The 23,031-nt window shown below is 39.8% G+C and overlaps 1 protein-coding gene across 1 annotated transcript in view; it reads left to right on the top strand.

Annotated features, from left to right (window-relative positions):
- The window catches only part of GTPBP8 (GTP binding protein 8), a 52,265-nt gene extending 29,448 nt beyond the window's left edge, over window positions 1-22,817 (top strand). Inside the window, exon 7 of the mRNA XM_045785178.2 lies at window positions 296-22,817. Within this exon, the coding sequence (XP_045641134.1) occupies window positions 296-526 (231 nt within the window). The 3' untranslated portion in view covers window positions 527-22,817. The remainder of the gene's footprint in view (window positions 1-295) is intronic.
- The last annotated feature ends 214 nt before the right edge of the window (window positions 22,818-23,031 follow it).

The following is a 23,031-nucleotide window of genomic DNA, read 5'->3' as shown; positions in this document are numbered from 1 at the left end:
CTGGAGAGGATAGTCGTCCAGTCCCTGATCACTAAAACCTGGCCGCGTATGAGAAACTTGGGAGAGTTTGGGGTTGGGGGTCGGGGAAAGTTACATCCCAGTACTACTCAATCAGAATCGCCGAAGGGGGGAGGAGAGGCTACCCATACACTCCCATCTCCGCATCAGACATTAGGGGGAACGGAAGAAATTAAAGACTTATGAAAAGGCTTAAGAAAGGTGTGGTATTTGAAACACAGGAGAGGGTATTTACTTTGCCCAAGACAGTCAAGGAAGTTTCCTCTATCTTCACCAGCAAAACCGCGATCACGTCAAAGAAACTTGGAGGCCGTCAGACTGCATCAACCCCATCCTCTATCAGTGTTTAAAAAATGACGGTACCGCATGGTCTGCTGATCCTCACCGTTTTAATAACTTTCTAATTATCTTCAGCCACACTGACGCGACCTTACTTGAGAAAGTCATCCACTATAATATATTAGAGAGGCAGTCCATGGGTTTTGGAGACAGACCACTAGGGTTCTAATTCTAGCTCTGCCATTTACTAGCTCAATGACCTCAGGAAAGTTACATGACTTCACCAAACCTTAGTATCCTTATGGGTAAAATGAAAATAATAGTCTCTACCTTAGGGTTCTAAAGTGCTTTAGAACAGTGTCTGGCACTGTTCTAAAAAAAACAGATTTTTACTCTTACCGGAATTAATACCGTTATTTCTACTGTTTAATACAAATAACCTTGCCCTATTGAAACACTTGCCACTGTCTACATACCTTTGCAAATACTAATTCCTCCACCTGGATCATCCTTCTGAAACAGTCTCCCTTCCTCAGCTCTGGTGTCATCATCTCTGGGTATTTCTTCCTGAGCATCCTATCCCTGTTCCATAACGTGATATAGAGACCCCTTTATATACTACCATAGTGCCTTGAATTGGCCTCTGTGTTAGCTTCCTATTGCTGCTGTAATAAATCAGCAAGAAACTTAGTTACTTAAAAGACTTACTATATTTCCGGAGATCAGAGGTCCAAAATGGATCCCCCTGAACTAAAGTTGGCAGGGCTGGATCCTTCTGGAGGCTCTAATGGAGAATTCGTTTACTTTTTCCAGTTTCTAAAAGCCACTCGCATTGCATTCCTTGGTTCATGTGTCCATCCTCCATTTTCAAAATCAGTAACATAGCATCTTCCCAATCTCCCTCCACCCTCTCTTTCTCTCATCCTCCTGCCTGCTTTGAAAGACCCTGGTGATTACAGTGGGCCCACCAAGATAACCTGGTATAATCTCCCCATCTCAGAATCTCTAACTTAATCACATCTGCAAAAATTGTTTTGTAATGTAAGGTAACATAGTCACAGATTCTGGGGATTAGGATTTGGACATCTTTGGGGAGCCATTATTCAGTTACCATAGACTCTCTCATATAATTACTTCACTGTATTGTATTTGTATGTCTTCATCAATGGCACATGAGCTTACTGAAGGCAGTACTGCGGATATAGTTTACTGATCTTTATATCTTAATGCTTAACTCAGAGCCTGGCATATAATGCTCTGAGAACCTCAATAAATTTTGATAATTTATTGAGGCATAATTGCTATACAAAGAATCACACATATTTAATGTATAAAATTTCCGTTTGTCTATATTTACTTGTTGAATAGGAGACGAGATAACGTTTGAATAGACTTTTTAAAAGATGATTAAGAATTTCTCAGGCAGATATGGAAGAAGGACATCCCTGACAGAAAGGTTGGAAGACAACGTTTGGGTTGTAAGACATGGTTTGGAAGAATCGCTAGTCCTGGGTCAGTATTGCTGGAGGGTGATATGTGCTGAGGGATGAAGCTGGGAGTGGTGGTGTCATATCCTGGGCAGAACTTGAATTTTACCCTGAAGGCTGGTGGTTCCCCAAACTGGCTGATCATAATTAACCTGGATAACTTTTAAAAAATAGAAATTATCAGGCCCCACTTTGGAAATTCTTATTCATCAGGTATGAGTAGGGCTCTAATCTGTTTTTGAAAAGCTCCTTGTGATGGTATTTTGGATTGGGGAGCCCTTGCTGTAGGTGATAAAGGAGTCTCTGAGTCTCAAGCAGGACAGTTTTGGTCACCTTGCATCAAAGAGCACCCCGAAGAACAGATTTAAAGGAGATGAAACTGGACATAAGGAGGTAAAGGAATCTATTGCAAACACTGAGGCAAGACATGACGATGGCCTGGGTTCAAATACTGGCACTGAAGGTGGATAGTAGAACCTATGTAAATGTCTGGTGTTTAGATAACTAGATGTCTAGCATGACTTCCAGATTTTTGCTTTGAGTTTTAGATATAGGTTTTAAAAGTGGAACAGATTTAGGTCGGTGGCAGGGATAATGAGATAACTTTTGATATATTGATTTTGAGATCACCCACAGGCTGTTCACAAGAATATGGCCAATTCACCAATTGAATAAATGGGACTATAGCTCAAAATGTGATTGCAAAGGGAGGGATATAGAGATGGTGAATATAGGATAATATTTTTAGAAGCTTAGATAAGGGTAGACAGTTTAATTTGTAATAGCGTTTTGTTTTGTTTCTCATTTTAAGGTAGTGTATCAGTCAGGGTTCCACCATTCAAACAGAATCAATGGGAAGATATATAGATATAGATATTTTTTAAAGGATTTATTGAAAGAAATTGGTTTGCACAATTGTGGGGGTTGGATAGCCAAGTTCAAAATCCAGGTGGCAGGCCAACAAAAGCAGGCTGGAAACTCAGGCAGAAGCTGAAACTATAGTCTATACATGGGATTTCTTCCTCCATCCTGTTTTCAGAGAAACCTCAGTTCTGTTTTTAAGATTTTCTAAACTGATTGGATTGGGTTTATCAGATTTCCCATGATAATCTCCTTTACATAAAGTCAACTGATTGTAGCTGACAATCCCATCTACAGAATAGTTTCACAGTAACACCTAGACTAGTGTTTGACTGAGTAACTGGGTACTATAGCCTAGCCCAATTGATACACAAAACTGACCATCATGGACAAGAAATGTGTTGCTCACATATAGGCTAAAGGAAAGGAGCCAAAAGAGTTAGAGAAACTAGCCATACTACAGAGGTAGAGGGGAGAAAATTAATAGAACAAGATCGATTATTCATTCAATACAGTTTTTGAGCATCAGTTGTTTGCCAGGCACCATACTAAATCCCAAAGGAGACAAACAAGGACGGGATCAAATTTGCAGGTAAAGAGGTTGGCTTAAAGATCAAAAAAGCCCTTATTCTCCAGGCCAGGAAGAAAAATAAAAATACCTTTCAATATGGAGATGTTGAGGGTGGTGTACTCGGAGGATGAGGGACCCCAGAGCAAAAACATCTGTGTAGTCTGTGGAGCAGGATTTGCGATCATTACCAAAGTAGACGCAGGGAAGTGGGGATGCAGGTAAGCAGTAGATATTTGAAGTCAGAGCTTCCTTGAACTGAGGGGTGTAGAAGAGGCATGGGCTCTGTACATTAGACAGAAAGTAAGGTTTTAGGGCCATGCGTGGAAAGTTCAGAGTCTATAAAGAAGGACTGCCACAGACACAAATGACCATCAAATAAACAAAACCTTGGCCATCTCATTAGTAATCCAAAAAATGCCAATTAAAATAATTTTCAGGTACTGTCAAATAGAGTAAAAAGAGTAAAAAGCGTGGTGTCCCATGTTACTAAGGCTTTGTACAAAAATTTGGATACAAAGTTATCCTTTGTTGTTGTCATAAAATTGGAAAATGATACAATACTTACATGATGAATCAGTTGGTTTCTAATATTTTGGCAACTGAATTCTTTTTCCCCACAGAAATCAAATATATAAAACAAGTAAAAGTGGAATTGCAGTGATTAAGGTGTATGGTAGAATGCAGGGCCCTCCCATTAAGTGCTATAAGACACTTCCTAGGAACCGTTTTGAACCCACAGTTGTAAATAAATAAATATGTATTGATGTGAGTGATTTTTGATGATGCAGTAAATTGTTTTTTAAAGCAACTTAGAAAACGGTATGTATAATGCAATTTCATGAAAAAATACACACCCACACATTGAGGAAAAGGTCTAGAAGGATCTAAATGAAGGTGTTAACAATAATTATCTTTCCAGCAGGGGGATAGATCTTTTCTTCTTCTATGAACTGTTTTGTATTTTCTATTTAAAGAAAAGGAAAATAAGGAAAGAAATAAATATGTGTTAAAATGGCCATAATTGACCATATATGGCCATAAATGGCCAAGCAATGCCAATGCACACACACGCACACACACCGATATATTTAGAGACATATGCTTTCTACTATGCATCCTATTATGGCCTCTCAGCTTCAGTCCTACTCTTTTATACTTTGCTCTGTGATGCTATGGCTGGGACAATGCAAAACCAAATCATCTTTGCCAGCTGGTAGTTACATCAACATGGCCCACTAGAGGGACATTGGAAGGAAGGAAGAGGAGAAAAGGGACTTGTTCTTTCTGTTTGCTCCCTTCTTTCTGACGGGTATTGCCCCGCAACAGCTCTTCATCCTGGGTAATGGCAGTTCGTTCTAGTCCCTGACTCTTTTGACGCACTAGCAGAACTTGTTGACTCCTCAGATGTAGTAGCAGCACCTGGATGGTGTTCTCTCCTCAAAGATCTTGGTCCCAATCTGCAGATCCCTTCCTCCAAAAGTCTACATTCTGATAACCCCAAACTCTTCCCCTTGTTTCTTCAGCTCCAGGATTTGTAACTGCTTTTGCATGTATGCTTTTCAGTTCTTAAACATCTATTTAACCAGTTCCTTATGTTAAATTCTCTGTGATGAAATAGGTGGTATGAGTCTTTTTTACTAATGGACTCTGACTATTATGATACTTAGAACAAGAAGTAGTCCTGTGAAACAGCCCCTCAAAATGGGATGAGGTTGGTTTGGCTATGTCCCTTAGCTTTGGAACTCAGTAGTTTCCTTATCAAGAGGAAAGGGAATATGATAAATCCATGCTGTACTGTACTGTCATGCTTAATCACCTGAGGCTGATTGTGATGAAATGCCTTCTGAAGCCCCAAGAGGACTAGATGACTATTATAGTAGCAATGATGCTTCTGAGTGCACTGGAGAGCCTACAAAAAATGACAAGCTCAGATCTTTAACTCTTAGCTCAAGTCATAGAGAATCAGAGAGCTTCCGTGGGGGTCCTGACAGAATCACTTATTTCTTATAGCTGCAGGGCTGAACTTGACCCCAAAATTGATTTTGTTGGTTGAATAATTCCAAACTAAATTGAATTTATTGACTCTCAGGTCTCGTATATACAAGTCAGAGCATTGATTAGTAAGAAGGACTCTTCAGACTTGGAATAGCAATTATCTAATTTGATTTGGGAAAAGCTGAGAATCAGAGAAGCCTGTTACCTTGTGTCTGAGGAAGCTTGTGTGAAAACCCTATAAAAACCTCAAGACCCACCCCAACCACTTCCCATCACCCCTAGAGCTATACCTCAAGTAGGATCTCAGTTTGCTCCAGGGAGACAAATATAAAGTTTGACATGGAAAGAAATAGTTTATACTCCAAAATAATTGCAAAATGTTGCTTATTTTTACTGACAGAAACTGAAGTAATAATGGATTTTAAAGTTATTAAACTAAAGAGGATGGAATATGAAACTCTGGATTGGACCAAATGTGTCGATATGAGTCTCATCATACGAGTTGCTAGAGATTCTTGCAGTTAGAACTATGTCTGACAATTTTCTTTGTTGATTGAAACTTGAACTCAGCTATAGTTTATATTCAATGAAGACAAGATGTCAAATTTCCTGGCACGATGTAGAAGGAGGAATCCAAATTCTCGGGGAGATTGGAATAATGGAATGGATATATAATCTGTGATCTGCACACTCATCCACCCACTCACCCCCAACTGTGTCCTCTTAAAATTCACTCCCTGAACTGAGGCACTGAGAAATACATTAATGAAGCACTACCAGTATCCTCACAAAGCTCTGTAATGGCTGTCTTCTGTAGGCTCTGGTGCTGATAGGAAGATATCACCATTGAAATCTGCTCCCAGAATGACAAAGCCCATGTGATACCAATTAATTACAAGAGAAAAGATTGATGCATTTACTATAGTGGACAGTAGGGAGAAAATGGTAATCAAATTGTTTTGACTAGCAGGGATCTTTAGTAGTAGCTAACTGATGATGGAGTCTGTGGAAATTGAATAGATTACAGCCCAGTGAAATATTACTTCATCTCTAGAGCAGGGGCCAGAAACCTCACTTGAACACCAAAATGGAGACATGACTTCTTACTCAATTTACAGACTTAAGTTCAACAACATAGATTCCCTTGGTAGACAAGGAACCAGTAAAAAGATGTTCATTGCTATCATTCACAGTAACAAACATTTGGAAACATTTAAATATCCATATTTCAGTTACCTATTGCTGGTTAACAATCAACAACTTAGTGACAGGTTGTTGGACTGGATCTAGAAGACCCAAGATGGCCTTACTCGCCACTTTGGCACTCTCCCTGGGACGGCTCAAATGGCTGAGGGTGAGCTGGGATTTCTGGGTCTCTCTCCTTTCATGGCATTAGCTGGGCTTACACATATTGTCTGGGACCTTAGTTCTCTTCCACATGACTTTTCTATCCGTATGGCATCTCATCCTCTAGGACCTATCTCTCCATATAGACTCTCTCCAGTAGGATAACCTGGACTTCTTTACATGGTAGCTGGATCCACCATGAGCAAAAGCAGATGCTAGGCTTTGTTTTGTCTCGGCTCAGAAGTACCTGAATGCCATTTCCATCACATTCTATTGACCAAAACAAGTCATAAGGGTGGCCAGATTCAAGGATTGGGAAAACAGACTCCATCTCTTGTTGGATAAAGTAATAAAGACACATTGCAAAGAGGCACGAACACATGGAGAAGTCATTCATTCTTTGGGCACCCTTTTTAAGAACCTACTACAGTCTAATAAATATTTCTTTAAAAAATTATGGTAATGTTCTGGTCCAAGATGGCAATGTAGGAAGACCCTGGATTTGCCTCCTTTACAGACCACACCAAATCACACCTATTCATGGAGTAATTCCTCCTGAAGAAGAACTGAGGGCCTACTGAACAGCTTTTGCACAACAAGAGAGAGAGATAATGGCAGAAGAGAACAGCAAGAGTGATAGACACTGGTAACAAAGGGAACCCCACCCTGAACACTACAAACTGCAGTGGAGAGGGATGGTACTGAGGTACTAGGAACAGATTCATCTGTCCTTGGGCACAGAAAAAAAGCCCTGGTTTAAAAGAGCAACTAACATATGAAAGAACAAGCCCCAGAATTCCACCAAGTGGAAGCTGCAAGAACTCTCTCAGAATCGGAGGGACTAGAGAATGACAAGGTTTATGTCCCTTCTCCACCTTGAAATCACAGACTGAAGCAGGGTCCAGACACCATAGACAAATTGCTGCTTAAGCAAGCCCCAGGTTCTTTAACCTACCCAGTGGCAGTCATGCTGGTGCACAGAAAAAACCTGCGTTTAAAAGAGCAAATAGCATAGGGGCACCTGGGTGGCTCAGTTGTTAAGCATCTGCCTTTGGCTCAGGGCATGATCCCGGAGTCCTGGGATCGAGCCCCACATCAGGCTCCTTTGCTGGGAGCCTGCTTCTTCCTCTCCCACTGCCTCTGCCTGTGTTCCCTCTCTCGCTGGCTGTCTCTCTCTCTGTCAAATAAATAAATAAAATCTTAAAAAAAAAAAAAAAAGAGAGCAAATAGCATAAAAGAGAGCCAAGCTTAGAACTCTACCAGCTGGCAGCTGCAGCGGGAGGGGAGCTATTGGATCACTCTGTGGGTGGGAGGGGCTGGCGGACACAGTCTACACTCCCCTTCCACCCTCCTAATATGAAGGGATGGATAAACATTTACCATGTAATGGAAGCAAAAGAAAAGAAAGTTGGATCAGACAAAACAAACTTTAAAACAAAGACTGTAACAAAAGACAAAGAAAGGCATTACATAATGATAAAGGGATCAATCCACCAAGAGGCTATAACAGTTATAAATATCAACACACCCAACACTGGAGCACCTAATACATAAAGCACATATTAATGGACATAAAGAGAGAAATTGATGGTAATACAATAATAGTAGGAGACTTTAACACCCCACCTATATCAATGGATAGATCGTCTAGGCAGAAAATTAATAAGGAAACAGTGTCTTTGATTAACACGTTAGACCAGATGGACATAACAGATATACAGAACATTCCATTCAAAACAACAGAAGACACATTTTTTTCAGATGCACATGGAACATTCTCCAGAACAGATCACATGTTAGGCCACAAAACAAGCCTCAATAAATTTAAGATTGAAATCATACCATGCATGTTTTCCAACCACAATGGTATGAAACTAGAAATCAATCACAAGAAAAAAAAATAGAAAAAACACAAACTTGTGGAACTCAACAACATGGTACTAAACAACCAACGAATCAATGAAGTAATCAGAGAAGAAATTTAAAAATACATGCAGACAAATGATAATGAAAACACAACAGTCTAAAAATCTTTGGGACATAGTGAAAGCAGGTCTAAGAGGGAAATATATAGCATACAGGCCAACCTCAAAAAATAAGAAAAAGTTCAAATAAGTAATTTAAACTTACATCTAAAGAAACTAGAAAAAGAAAAACAAAGTCCAAAGTGAGTGGAAGGAAGGAGATAAAGATCAGAGCAGAAATAAATGACATAGAGACTAGAAAACAAAACAAAACAAAACAAAAAACAATGAAACCAAGTACTGGTTCTCTGAAAAGATCAACAAAATTGATAAACCTTTACCAGACTCATCAAGAGAAAAAGAGAAAGGACCCAAGTAAGTAAAATTAGAAATGAAAGAAGAGTAACAAGCGACACCACAAGAAATACAAAGGATTATAAGAGAATACTACAAAAACGAACATACCAACAAATTGGACAACCTAAAAGAAATGGATAAATTCCCAGAAACACAATCTTCCAAAACTGAATCAGGAAGAAATAGAAAATCTAAACAGACCACCTATTAGTAACAAAATTTAATGGGTATTAAAAAAAATACTACCAAAAAAAACAAAAGTCCAGGACCAGATGAATTCACAGGTGAATTCTTAGAAACATTTAAAGAAGAGTTAATACCTACTCTATTCAAATTATTCCAAAAAATAGAAGAAAGGAAAATTTTCAAATACATTCTACAAGGCCAGCATTACACTGATACTAAAACCAGATAAAAACACCCCACAAAAAAAGAAACTTACAGACCAATATCCCTGATGAACATAGATGCAAAGGTCCTCAACAAAATATTAACAAACTACATTCAACAATACATTAAAAAGATCATTCATCATGATCAAGTGGGATTTATTCCAGGGATGCTAAGGTGGTTCAGTATTCACAAATCAATCAATGTGTTACATATCAACAAAACAAAGGGTAAAAGTCATATGATCATTTCAATGGATGCAGAAAAAGCATTTGACAAAATTCAATACTCATTCATGATTTTTTAAAAAAAATATATATGAACAAGTTCTTTATTTAATAAGTAGAATATTTATAGTGTTCTCTCTCTTTTTTTAAATGTTTTTTTATTATATTATGTTAGTCACCATACAGTACATCCCCGGTTTCCTATGTAAAGTTCGATGATTCATTAGTTGTGTATAACATCCAGTGCACCATGCAATACGTGCCCTCCTTACTACCCATCACCGGTCTATCCCATTCCCCCACCCCCCTTCCCTCTGAGGCCCTCAGTTTGTTTCTCATAGTTCATAGTCTCTCATGCTTCATTTATGATTTTTAAAAACTCTCAACAAAGTGGGCTTAGAGGAACATGCCTCAACATAATAAAGGGCATATATGAAAAATGCATAGTTAAATGGTGAAAAACTGAGGTTTCCCTGTAAGATCAGGAACAAGACAAAGATGTCTGCTCTTGCCACTTTTATTCAGGATGGTTCTGGAAGTCCTAGCCACAGCAATCAGACCAGAAAACAAAATGAGACATCCATATTGGTAAAGAAAAAGTTAAACTGTCACTATTTGCAGATGACATGATACTATACATAGAAAACCCTCAGGACTTCACCAAAACAAAACAAAACAAAACACCCTACTATAAGTAATAAATGAATTCAATAAATTTGTAGGATATAAAATTATTACCCAGAAATTAGGAGCATTTCTATACACTAATAACAAAGTAGCAGAAAGAGAAATTAAGAAAACAATCCCATTTGCAGTTACACCACAGGAATAAAAAACCTAGAAATAAACCTAACCAAGGAAGTAGAAGACCTGAACTCTGAAAACTATAAAATATTGATTGAAGAACTTGAAGACAACACAAACAAATGGAAACATATTCCATATTCATGGATTAGAAGAACTAATATTGTTAAAATGCCCATACTACCCAAAGCAGTCCACAGATTCAAAATAGCAACAGCATTTTTCACAGAACTAGAACAAATAATACTAATATCTATATGGAACCACATAAAGCCCTAAAGAGCTGAAACAATCTTGAGAAATAAAAACGGAGCTGTAGGGTCACAATTCCAGATTTCAAGATATACTAAAAAGCCGTAGTAATCAAAACAGTATGATACTGGCACAAATATAGACACATGGATCAGTGGAACAGAATAGGGAGCCCAGAAATAAATACATGCATATATGGCCAATTTATCTATAACAATAAAGTCAAGAATATACAGTGGGAAAAAGGCAGTCTCTTCAACAAATTGTGATGGGAAAACTGGACAGCTACATATAAAAGAATGAAATCTGGACCATTTTTCTAATACCCATACACAAAAATAAACTCAAAGTGGATTAATAACCTTAATGTGAGACCTGAAGCCATAAAAATCCTAGTAGAGAACACAGGCCATAATTTCTCTTCAGCCATAGCAACATTTTTCTAGATGTCTCCTGAGACAAGGGAAACAAAAGCAAAAAATAAGCTATTGGAACTACATCAAAATAAAATGTTTTTGCACAGCAAAGGGAACCATCAACAAAACAAAAAGCCAACCTACTGAATAGGAGAAGATATTTGCAAATAATATATCTGATAAGGGGTTAGTATCCAAAAAATATAAAGAACTTATATAACTCAGCATCAAAAAAACCCACCATCCAATTAAAAAATGGGTGGAGGACCTGAATAGACATTTTTCCAAAGAAGACATACAGATGGCCCACAGACGCATGAAAAGATGGTCAGCATCACTCATCAGGGAAATGCAAACCAAAACCACAATGGAACATCACTTTAGACCTGTCAGAATGATTGAAATCAAAAAGACAAGAAATAGTAAGTGTTGGTAAAGATATGGAGAAAGGATGTGCACTGTTGGTGGGAATATAAGTTGGTGTAGCCCCTGTGGAAAACAGTATGGAAGTTCCTCAAAAATTAAAGATAGAAATACCATATGATCCAGTAATTCCACTACTGGGAATTTACTCAAAAAAAAAAAAACAAAAACACTAATTCAAAAGATATGCACCCCAATGTTTATTGCAGGATTATTTACAGTAGCCAATTTACAGGAGCAACCCAAGTATCTATTGATAGATGAAAGGGTAATGAAGAAGTGGTGTATATATATATATATACACACATACACAATACACATATACACATATACACATACATAATGAAATATTACACAGCCCTTAAAAAGAATGAGATTGTGCCATTTGCAACAACATGGATGGAGCTAGAGGGAATTATGCTAAGTGAAATAAGGCAGACTGAGAAAGACAAATACCATACGTTTTCACTCATGTGTGGAATCTAAAAAAACAAATGAGAAAACAAAAAGCCAAATCAGACCTATAAACACAGAGAACAAACGGATGGTTGTCAGAGGGGAAGGAGGTGGGGAATGGGCAAAATGAGTGAAGGGAAGTGGAAGACGCAGCCTTCCAGTTATGGAATGAATAAGTCACAAGATAAAAGTAGAGCATAGGGAATATAGTCAATGATATTGTAATAGCATGGTATGGTGAACATCTGTCAAAATGCTGTATTTGTGGTGAGCATAACATAGAAAAATGTTGAATCACTATGTTGTACACCTGAAACTGATGTAACATTGTATGTCAACTATATTCAAATGTCTAAAATTAATAAAAATAAAATAAATTAAAATTCTAAATTAAAAAAATGAAAAATTATGGTAGAATGAAAAACAGGGTAGGCAAAACTGTAACAAACAGATCCAAAAATATAATGGTTCAAACACCAAAGATGTTTATCCTCATCTATATTGTATTCAATATGTGATTATTCGGAGTTTTATGCTCCTTCCTCCTTTTGACTTTGACTTCCCCTTGGACCTCATCATCTGCATCTTGCTATAAGAAGGGGGAACAGATAACATAAAGGAAACACACATTCATCTTGAAAGCGTTGGCTCAGGAATGGCACATATCACACTCACTCATATTCCATTGGCTACACCTATCTGCAAGAAAGCCCTGGAAGTGTAGTCAGGTGCATGACCAAGAAGAAGGAAATGGATTTTGGTGAACAGCTAAAAGACTCTGCCACAATCCTTTTCTGAAGATATGTAATGGCACAGGGAAATGCTCACATTATACTAAGTGAATAAAAGAGATTATAAAACTTTATATAGAGTATGACTCTAAACCGGGGAAGAGGCAAAAAAAATGTGTATCTGCAGTGAAAATGATGCCAGGATAATAATAATAGTCATTTCTGATTGTGAGAATACAGAAGTTTTATTTTCTCTCCTTTTTACTTTCAGAATTATGTTCAGTGAACCCAAATTACCTCTATAACATGATAAATGATATTTTTAAGTGTTAAAATATCTAAATTGCAAATACAAAGTGCTCTAAACAAGGAGGACATTGCTGACAAATCAATCTTCTATCTCAACTCCTAGAACCTCTTAGAAATGTAAAAAAAAAATGTCTATCAATAGCATTATTTTTGTCACTCTATTTTCTGAGGTATTTAGAGGCCAACACAATTTTAATACAGAAATCTCTAATTTAGAAGAGCCATTTCTAAGTCCATTGTTTGAAACTGAATGCATTCCCCCATAAAATTATTATTAAGGGTAATGATTAGAATCCAGAACCAGCTCTGCAAAGGTACTTGACTCTAACATACATGCCATTCCTGCCATTGGTTCTATAGAGGCCAACTATGAATCCCAGGACTGTTAGAGGAAAGTGCTTTCCACAGTCAAGATCGTAGCAGGGGCACATCTTTCCTCAGCTTGTGTTGCCTCACCCCCTGCAAGCCCCAGCAGCCAGAGTGGGAGCTTGTACCCTGCCATATCCCCAGAACCAGTTTCCCCACCATGTGGAAAGCAGACCCTGGCACTCTCTCGGCAGTGAGCCGCTGACATAGTGGGAGGGAAGAGGTGTTGCAAAGATAGGTTCTAGGCCTGGGGGAGGGGTTCCTATGTGGCCTGATCATTTGAGACCCAGGATTCTGAGGGAGACACAGATTAGGATGATGAGGAGAATGCTAGGGATTCCTGGAATGGGGAAGAGGTGCTTTTCCATTCACTTTTCTTTTATCAAAGTAGTGATTTTGAATACCCTGTTCCTCTCTATCCCAAGTCCTCTATCATCCCAGCTACTTCATTGTCCTCATCTCCAGTGACCTTCACGTTCACTTCACTTCAGTCATGCATTCATGAGTCATGTCCTAAATCTTGTTGTCATCCACAATTGTTCCATCTCTGCAATCATAAATTCAGACATGTCTGTCCTATCAGCTTCCTGTCTTTTCAACTTTCTTACTCAAGTTACTTCTTATAAATCTGCTCTTAAACATCCCTGAAACACCAGTCCTTAACTCTTTTCTCTCTCTCTCCTTCACCCTGATTTATATATAGCTTAGATTCTCCCAGTCCATCACTTGTCTATTTTCCCAATTCCCTCATCTCATTATACTTCTATCGCTTTTGCCTGGCAAATGCCTACCCCTATATTAATTCTACTCTGAATTTTCTGTGATTACAGGAAGAAACATGTCCTTAGACAAGAACTCTCTCAACTTCCTAATGTCAAACCTATAAACCTATTTGTCCTCCCTACCCATCCCATCTTCTAGTCCTCCAGTTACGTTGGGTAAGGCAATCCTCCCCTCACCTAAGGCAAGTCCCCCATCTGTGTTCTGCATCTCAAATCTTTCTGCCTTCTCATACACTTCAGGCTTCAGGCAATAGATGAACCCCCTACTCTTGAACATCAACAATATACCCTTCTCTTGGCTCTTTCTCATCAACATTTAAACATAAGTCTCTTCCATCTTAGGAAGAACAAACTCCTCCTTCTTCAGGGTGTTTATACTGGTTGTCCTCTCTCTCCTTCCCTTTCACAATGAAAGAAGGGAGAAATTAATTCCGTGAACAAACTCCTTGAAAGTCTAACTCCTTCTTCACCATGTACTCAGTCTTCAACCCATGACAGTTTGGTTTCTGACTTCCCACTAATTACTTTATCAGTGAGTATGCCAGAAGGAAGTGGAATCCACTCCAGATGGGAAGGGATTACTTACAGAGATGTAAGCAACAACCATGTAATGGGGTGTGTGTGTGTGTGTGTGTGTGTGTGTGTGTGTGTGTGTGTGTGTTTGGAGAGTAGGGACAGTGGGAAGCCATTATCATTCCTGAGCTGAAGAGACAGAACAGGAAGTAGAACAGTGAGAACTAGAACCAGAACAGGACACCTGGTGGGAACTGAAGTTAAGGTGGGGTGCACCTACTTCCTGAGACCAGACATAGAAACAGAGGGAAAATGGGGGAAAATATCTTGCCCTCTTCTGCTTTCTGATCTGCCACTGGCCAAACCCAATTGGAAGCCAGAGGGCAAAGGAGATCAAATGGTAAATTCCACAGGGCTCAGTCTCTGGGGAGTAGAGAAGGGGAGAGAAGGGTGGATCAACAGAATAACCAGCACATTCACACAGCTTCTTTTTAAAAATATCCAGTGTCTTGCTTGGACACTGTCAACTACTGCTACTTGAGATAATTTCTTCCTGTGGCATCTATGACATTACATTCTGCCATTTTTCCTTCTTGCTTCCAATTCAATGTCCTTTGCCAGTCCCTCTCCCTCCGCCCATTCCTTAGATATAGTGTTCTCTACATACTCCTATGGCTACATCCAGAAGATGAAAATACAAATCCCCATCTGCAGCTCAGATTTATTTTCTGAGCTTCAGACTTTAGAGCAGGTAACTAGAGCATGTATCTGTATTTTCCCCTGATGATGCCAAAGCATCTCATATTCGACACGTCCCAAACGGAACTCACCTCCCATCCTCCTCCCTGAAAACTTGCACCTCTTCCTGTGTTTCACTGAATAACATTTCTCTCCACCCGATTGATTATCCAATCAATCAGCGAAGCCATTCTCTTTGCTGCTGATAGAATGACTTCTCCAAAATTAAAAATATGATCATTTTACTCCTTTGTTATCAAGGGCATATGAATTCTATAATAAAGCTTGAAGCTTATCACATGGTATACAAACTGTTTCAAAGATGGCTAGCTGTACAACAAGATCCATGTTCTCTTATTCCTGGATATACAGCTGGGCTGCTCTTCTCAGGCTCTCTGGAATTCAGGGTGACCCCAACACTGAGTTTTAAGCAATGGTTGCCATCCCCAGACTAGTGTCCTTAAGAAGTACCTTTGCCTCTTCCACACTCTCCCTTTCCTGCTCCGCAGTTAGGATAAGCCCTGGAGGATGGCAGAGTCACAAGGTGGAATCATTGCCTGGAGGAAAATCATTGTACACCAGAAACAATTGCTAGGGCTGTTAGGTAAGCTAGGAATATATTTCTATCAAAAATTGAAGTGAGGGAGTGCCTGAGTGGCTCAGTCAGCGAAGTGTCCGACTCTTGATTTTGGCTCAAGTCATCATGATCTCAGGATAGTGAGATCGAGTTCCATGTCAGGCTCCCCACTCAGCGTGGAGTCTGCTTGAGATTCTCTCTCTCTCCCTCTGGCCCTCCCCAACCCCAGTCATGCTCTAAATAAATAAATAAATAAATAAATAAATAAATAAATAAATAAATAAAATCTTTAAAAAAATGGAGTGAATAGAGGTTGAGTAAGTAGCCCAAGGTCACATGATTATGTTCAGTGGAGCCCACATTTGAATCCAGACTGCTTTATACCATAAGACAGGTTACTGACCTCTGTGGTGTATTGCTTTTCTTATTGTACATTAAGAGTTTTTATTCTATTGCTTATTTGACTATCTCCATCCAGTAAAAGCTTTTTCAGAAGAAGGATCATGTGTGCTTGTGAACTGTTGCCTTCTAGTACCTGGCAGAGTATCTGGCACCTAATAAGTGCACACTAAATATCAAATGAGTAGTACTGGTGACTTACAGAAAAGATAGGGACAGAGAGACAGGATAAAATGGTTATTCCTCCTCTCTTCTTCTACTGTTTTTGGTCAGGAGAGAGAGGAGTATTTTGAGGAGGAAAGCAGACATTTCATATGTAAAGGACAGAAGTTGATCAAGAATTGACAGTATCTGAATTGTAACTAATTCTCACACTTCAAAAGTCACCTCAGTGGGTGAAAGTTAATTTCCATGGAGTTCATCAGCTGTCCATAATTTATTTTCCTAAGGAAAAATAGTCCTTTACAAGAAATTTCCAGATTTCTGCCATGTAGAATAATTTTGTGTCCCAAACCTATTCATCCCTTAATTCCCAGTTTAGTTGCCGCTTGTTTCGCCTGCCCCGAAGGTTGGCATTAATCTCTTCCGACTCTGAACTTCCATCTCACTTCATCTCTACGTCCCTCATGATACTGACCATAGTTGGTCTTGTTCTTGAGATACTTGTGCTCAGTTTTGTAAGCACCTCCAGCCAGAAGATATATCCTGCTGGTACATGGGTGCTCAGGAAATGCTTGCTGAATAAATACTGAGTTAATTCATAAATAAGAACCAAGTACTAGCCTGGCATAAAGAGTTTCTTCATTCAAAAAAAACCATAATCACGCTGGAAGTCATTGGAACACATTTGAAGGGTCCGCCATATACTTATATGCATAATGTGTTAATATTCCTCACACTAGTCTCCAAAAATTTTCCTGATTCTATAATGTATTCTGTCATAGATTTAAATTTAAAGTGCATGCTTCTACCTGTCTATACTTTTTGGGAATTTTGGCATTTTTAGGACTTAAAAAAAAAAAAAAAAAACATGGTCTCTTTCAAAATGTAATTTGCAGGGGCACCTGGGTGGCTCAGCTGGTTAAGCATTTGACCCTTGATCTCAGCTCAGGTCTTCTTCTAGGGGTTGGGCTCCATGCTGGGCAGGGAGCCTACTTACAAACAACCAACCAACCAACCAAAATGTAATTTGCATGCAAAAGTCTTAAAGAGACAGCCTCTCACTTGTATTGAGGGAGTCTCAGAAGGTATAAGACTAGCATGATTCATTTGAATTCTGAAAGTGAATTTTAGTTTGGATTTTGATCTGAGTGTATAGGTATAAATCCCAGTTTATGATCTGGAGTGTGTAAGAATTACAGTTTTTCTCAATCAAATGCTGGATTTCATTTTTTAAAAATGTTTAAAGATTACTCCTTACAAGGTTCTTATAACTGTCTCAAGATACATGAAATAATGGTTGAAGGGGAAAAAAAGAATTTAGAGAGAAAAATGAGAAACAAGTTCTTAGCAAACATAAAAAGCCTAGGGAGTAGAATTAAAGTCCCATTATTGAGAAATCAGACTCTTATAGAGAAACCTTTCAAACTCCATTTATTTACTATATCTTTCTATTGTGACATGTAGAATCACATTTTCGTTTAACTTAATAGCTTTAGGTGTAATCGTTCCCTGTGGACCTGGGCATGGATGCCTTAATAGTGTTTGCTCAGGAATTGAGTCTTCATGGCTAGTTCAATACCCACCTTTTCCACCAGAGGGCAGCAAAAGGCTGTACCCAGATTACTCTCTCTAACTCTCGTTCTGGCTTCAGTCAGAAGCCAAGCAGGGGAACTTACCACATTCCATTCCTCCAAGGGAATCCTAGCTCCTCAACCTCAGACAGAATGGAGACAAATCAACTTATCCCTGGCACAGAGATTCAGATAATTAAGGAAACATCTCACAGGCAAAGGAGATGCATGTGATTTCAAGGCGTGTTCCCTGAAGAGTGACCCGAAGGCCTTGCTTTGGCCAGGGGTCCATAACCTGAGTTTATTTTTAAGAACCAGAGTCATCTGATCCTGGGAATGGCTAGACTTAAAAAACAAGTTGATAGTCAGATAATTGGATGTAGTTTTTCTACGTTAAAGATTAAATTCCCAAGAACTGGCCTGGGAATCATTTTTTCTACTTTTTGACAGCCTTGAGGCAAAATTTCCAAGTCAGATTTATAAGGTGTATAGGGATTTGGTTGCTTGTTTTGCTTTCTTCTCTCTTGCCAGTTACCTCCTGAGAACTGGGCATGGGTCAGTAGGATCCCTCCGTTGTGGCTGCTAGCAAGTCTATGCCCGATTTGGCAGGTTTCTGAGAAGGTACCAGGGCCTCTAGTGGAACATAACACCCTCGTGCTCTGCCAGGGGACGGAGCCAAGCCACATTTCAGTGTCTGCTCCTCACCCAGACTCTGAGCAGCGGCCATCTTTGCTGCACAAGAAGTTGTTACTGGAATCTTCCAAGTGTTTGCTTTTGTAACTAAATTAGTCAAGAAAATGTTTTTTAAAAATTAAGGTTCACTCAGAAAGGAGATCGTCTTTGTACACCCAGTGTTTTCAAGAGACCCACCGTCTGTGCACCCAGATATACTCACAAACACACGTACACACGTGCACACAACCAAGAAACAAAAAGTGCTCAGGACAATCACGCTCCTAAAAGCCTTCCTTTTCACACTAGTGTACCATTGTGTATTCTCATAAAATCTACTGTGAGAGCTGCCACATAGCAAGAATTTTGCCCTAGAAGTATGTAAGAAAACATGATCAGGGCGTTACGCAAATGTATTCAAATAGCGACAAGGAGCTGAAGTGTGATAAAGCCAATACGCGGGGTCACATCTAACTCAGGTCAACTCTGGGATAAAAATTAAGGGTATTAAAATTGGTATTAAAACTCCCCCCATAAGCATGTAGGCATCATGAAAACAGGAATGATTCATTTCTTGTTTTAACAAGAAATGACTTAGTTCCTTTTTCTTACTAAGTACCTTTTCTAAGTATGCTCAATTAATATCTGTCAAATGAAGAAAATACTTCAGAATTCCCCCACGTCAGAGACCAGTATCTCTGAGCAAACCCTCTCCAGGCAGCCTTTTCTCCACCTCCAGCATTAAAGCAGATTACGATTTCTTCAGTAGAACACTAGGTGAGGTAGCTGTCTTGGGTCAAGGGCCCACGTGGGGTACCTCTTCAACAGCAGTCATCTTCAGAAGCCAGGTGCTCTGAGAAGCGTGTGGACACAGATACTGACTGAATGAATAGAAGATTGCCCTCTCATTTTCTCTCCAGGGTAGGATTGCCAGACTTAGCAAATAAAAATACAGGGTGCTCAGTTAAATTTGATTTTCAGATAAATGAATTTATCAGGGGACACATTTATACTATAATAATAGTCATTATTTATCTGAAATTCAAAAATAACTGAGCATCCTGTATTTTACCTGACAGTCCTGCTCTGGGGCATACACTGTTGGAGCCAGAACGGGGAGGGAATGGTCTGACAAATTTGTGATCTTTCTTCCTTTCTGGGCATGTAGGTTGTATCCTTTTAACTTCAACATATGAATGCATTCATGGTGGGATGATAACAGTAGCAACATTTAATCTCCTGAAGTGTGCCATCAAAAATTCCCAGTATTTGAAAACGTTCTCTGGCCTCCAAATCTTGAGGACTAGTGCACAGACTTTAGTGATCGGTTGCCTTTTATCTGAATGAAGAGCCTGCCCTGTAACTTTCCGGGTCACCCATATTTTGGGAAATACTTTCTGGGCAGATACCTTATTTTAGAAGATTGACACTAGGCCTTGGAAGTTCTGTTTCCTAAGTAAGTTCCAGCTAATTATCAACTTCCTAATGGAGTAGATCTAACACCCAGTTCTGGGGATGGGGCAGGGATTCATATGCAAGAGTGTAGGGAAAGTACTGAATTAAGTGAGGAGACTATGAACTCAGCTTTTCCAATATGAATAAGACAGAAAAAGTGATCCTCAGACTTCTGTTCACAAACGTACAGTTTTAGTCCTGGATCAGAGCCCATCTTTCTTGGAAACCCATATGGTAACTCTAATGGTAACTCTAAACAAGTGAGCAGTTCACTCACAGTCTCAAAGGACTGGGTCCACCTTTATGCTGAGCTTAGCCCTTATACTTCATGGGTCCAGAGGACCCTGGACACCTTAGGGGGGGGTTGGTAGGGAATGGCAGGAGACAAAGGAATCTAGCTGGCAACGAGGGAGGGGACAGGAATGAACACTTTCCCGTAAGAAAATCGTTCAAGTGATCTCAAAGCTTTTGTTATAGAATTTTGTACAGAAAATGTTCTGTTATCACTTGTAAACGTTATCACTTTTAGTTGAACCATATTACAAACGAGTATCACTGAGTAAAATGCGACCAATCAAACGAATAAAAATGAAACTCTTGCTTTTCTAGAAACCTCCATTATATCATATGGCATTTAAGACCTTTCACAAATTAACATGAATCTATCTTCCCAACCTCATCTCTTGCCAACTTCTTTCTAGGACTGCCATATTCTACCCCAGGGTGTCTGAGTCTCGGCACTGTTGACATTTCGAGTGGGATAATTCTTAGTTGTCAAGAGCTGTCTTCTGCCTTATAGAACATTCAGCATCAACCCTGGCTTCTACCCACTAGATGCTAGTAGCACCCCACCCCCAACGTCACGACAATCAAAAAATGTCCAAAGACATTGCCAAATGTTTCCTGGGACATAAAATCACCCCCACTGAGAACCCCAGGAATAACTAACTCACCTCCATTGAAAACCACTGCTCTAGCCCATGAGACAACTTGCCCTCCTATGAACACATTTTCACACACCATATCCCGCTACACATACACTCACTCACACACACACACACACACCTTTCTTCCTGTTCCCTTTACCTGAAACACCCTACTTTTCCCTTTTTCATTGACAAACTTATATTTATTGTTGAAGGCCTAAATCAAATGCTATCTATCTATATTATTGCCCTTACAATCCATGCCAACTTAATTTCCTTTCCCTCCTCCGGCTGCTGGAGGTGCTACACACATCTTTGCTAGTACTGATAGTATTTACCATATGAAATTGCTATTCCCTCCTCCCTAAGAGATTGTGAAGTCCTTAAGAGCAAGGTCTGTGTATCCATGCCACCCAGCAAGATCTCGTGTGTGTCTGTGTGTGTGTGTGTGTGTGCGCACACACACATGCATTAACAAAAACATAAAGCACTCAAATAAAAGTTTTTGTTGAAGCATAAGCCAAAGTCCTAAGTTATGCCATTTACTATATATTTCCTAAAGGAATACGTAGATTTTCATACTCATCAGGTAGGTTAACTTAGACTAGACAGCTTCAGCACATCTGGATTGCTCACTGTTTTCCAAACACGCATGGTACTTTCCCATCTTTACCCAGTTGTTGAAATTGTTTTCTTCACCTGGAAAGTTCTATTGTCATTTCTCTCTGTCAAAATTGGCTTGGAGTCCCTCAGGAAAAGCTGCCTTTGGAAGGAGAAAGGACATCTTCCTCTGAGAGAGAAGGAAAGAAAAGGGGAAGAAGTGAAGCAACACGTCACCAAGGTAAAGAGGAGAGTGGAAGGACCTCACCTCCAGACATTCTCATCCACTAGAGCAAGACGGGAGAGCGTGCGCCAAGGCCTGCCCAGCGTGTGCACGTGCAGTTCCACAAGGATAACCCTCAGACGGATGTCTCAGGGAGACGACAAGGGATGACGTAAAGGTTGGCAAAGCAGCAGTGAGGTGCAGGGTTCCTTTCAGATGGATATATCTTTTCCTGGAAAACTTCTACTCCTACTTCAAGACCCAGCTCAAAATGTTCCCTTCTCTGAATCCCCCAGGTGGAAACTGAACTCCTGGGAGTCCTCTCTCCCCCACCCCATCCCTGCAATCCTTACAAAGGTATTTACCTTGTATCTCGGGTTTAATGTTCACTCATCTGTCTCTCCCATTACCTCTGGAGCTTCTTTAAAGTCCTAATTCATCTCTACATTCCCAGCGCCTGGCAACATGGCCGGTGCATGTAAGTGCTGGAAAAATGTTGAGTGAGTGAAGGGTGGGGGGAAAGAGCATATGAATGAATGAGTGGAATTCCTCCTCGGCAGAAGCTGACCTGTGCTCAGTGGATTAAGCGGAGCAGAGAGAGACCCAAGGAGACGCTGTCGTCTCCGGCTACACAGGAAGGGAAGACCGAACGTGTGCACGCACATGAAGGAAAGCAAACAAGAATAATAGCCATGATATAAATGTGAAACTCAGTTCTCAGAAGCCGTGCGCAGCCCTGAATAGCAGGGGAAAGAGTGGGAGGACGGGGCACTGAGTGCAAAAAGTAGCGGGCCCAGGAGATAATTTACAACTGGGAACGGAGAGCCTTCCTAAACTGGAGAGTGTGTGGTCCAGAAAGCAGAGCGCTGCAGACACAGTTACTGTAAAAAACCACTCGTGACTTTTTTTGTGTGTGTGGCAAAAATAAAGTCTGTTTTGAATCGGTCTTTCTAGCAGCACGTAACCTTGCTTTGAAAAGCAGTAGCTCCATGAAACCGTCTTTCAGATGGAATTCCATTTCGTGTGAACACGCGGTACCTTGCAACACTGGGGCTGCTGCTTCCTGAACACCCACCGAGGACTCTCTGCCTCTGTCTTGATCCCTGACAACCTGCCTGCTGGGTGGGGGCGCTCCTTCTGTTTCACACTCGAGGAGACTG

The sequence above is a fragment of the Ursus americanus genome, chromosome 4 (assembly GCF_024610735.1).
Source record: "Ursus americanus isolate L20-20 chromosome 4, mUrsAme1.1.p, whole genome shotgun sequence".
NCBI lineage: Eukaryota > Metazoa > Chordata > Mammalia > Carnivora > Ursidae > Ursus > Ursus americanus.
The sequence above is the reverse complement of the archived record's forward strand: the minus strand, read 5'-3'. Positions and strand labels throughout refer to the sequence as shown.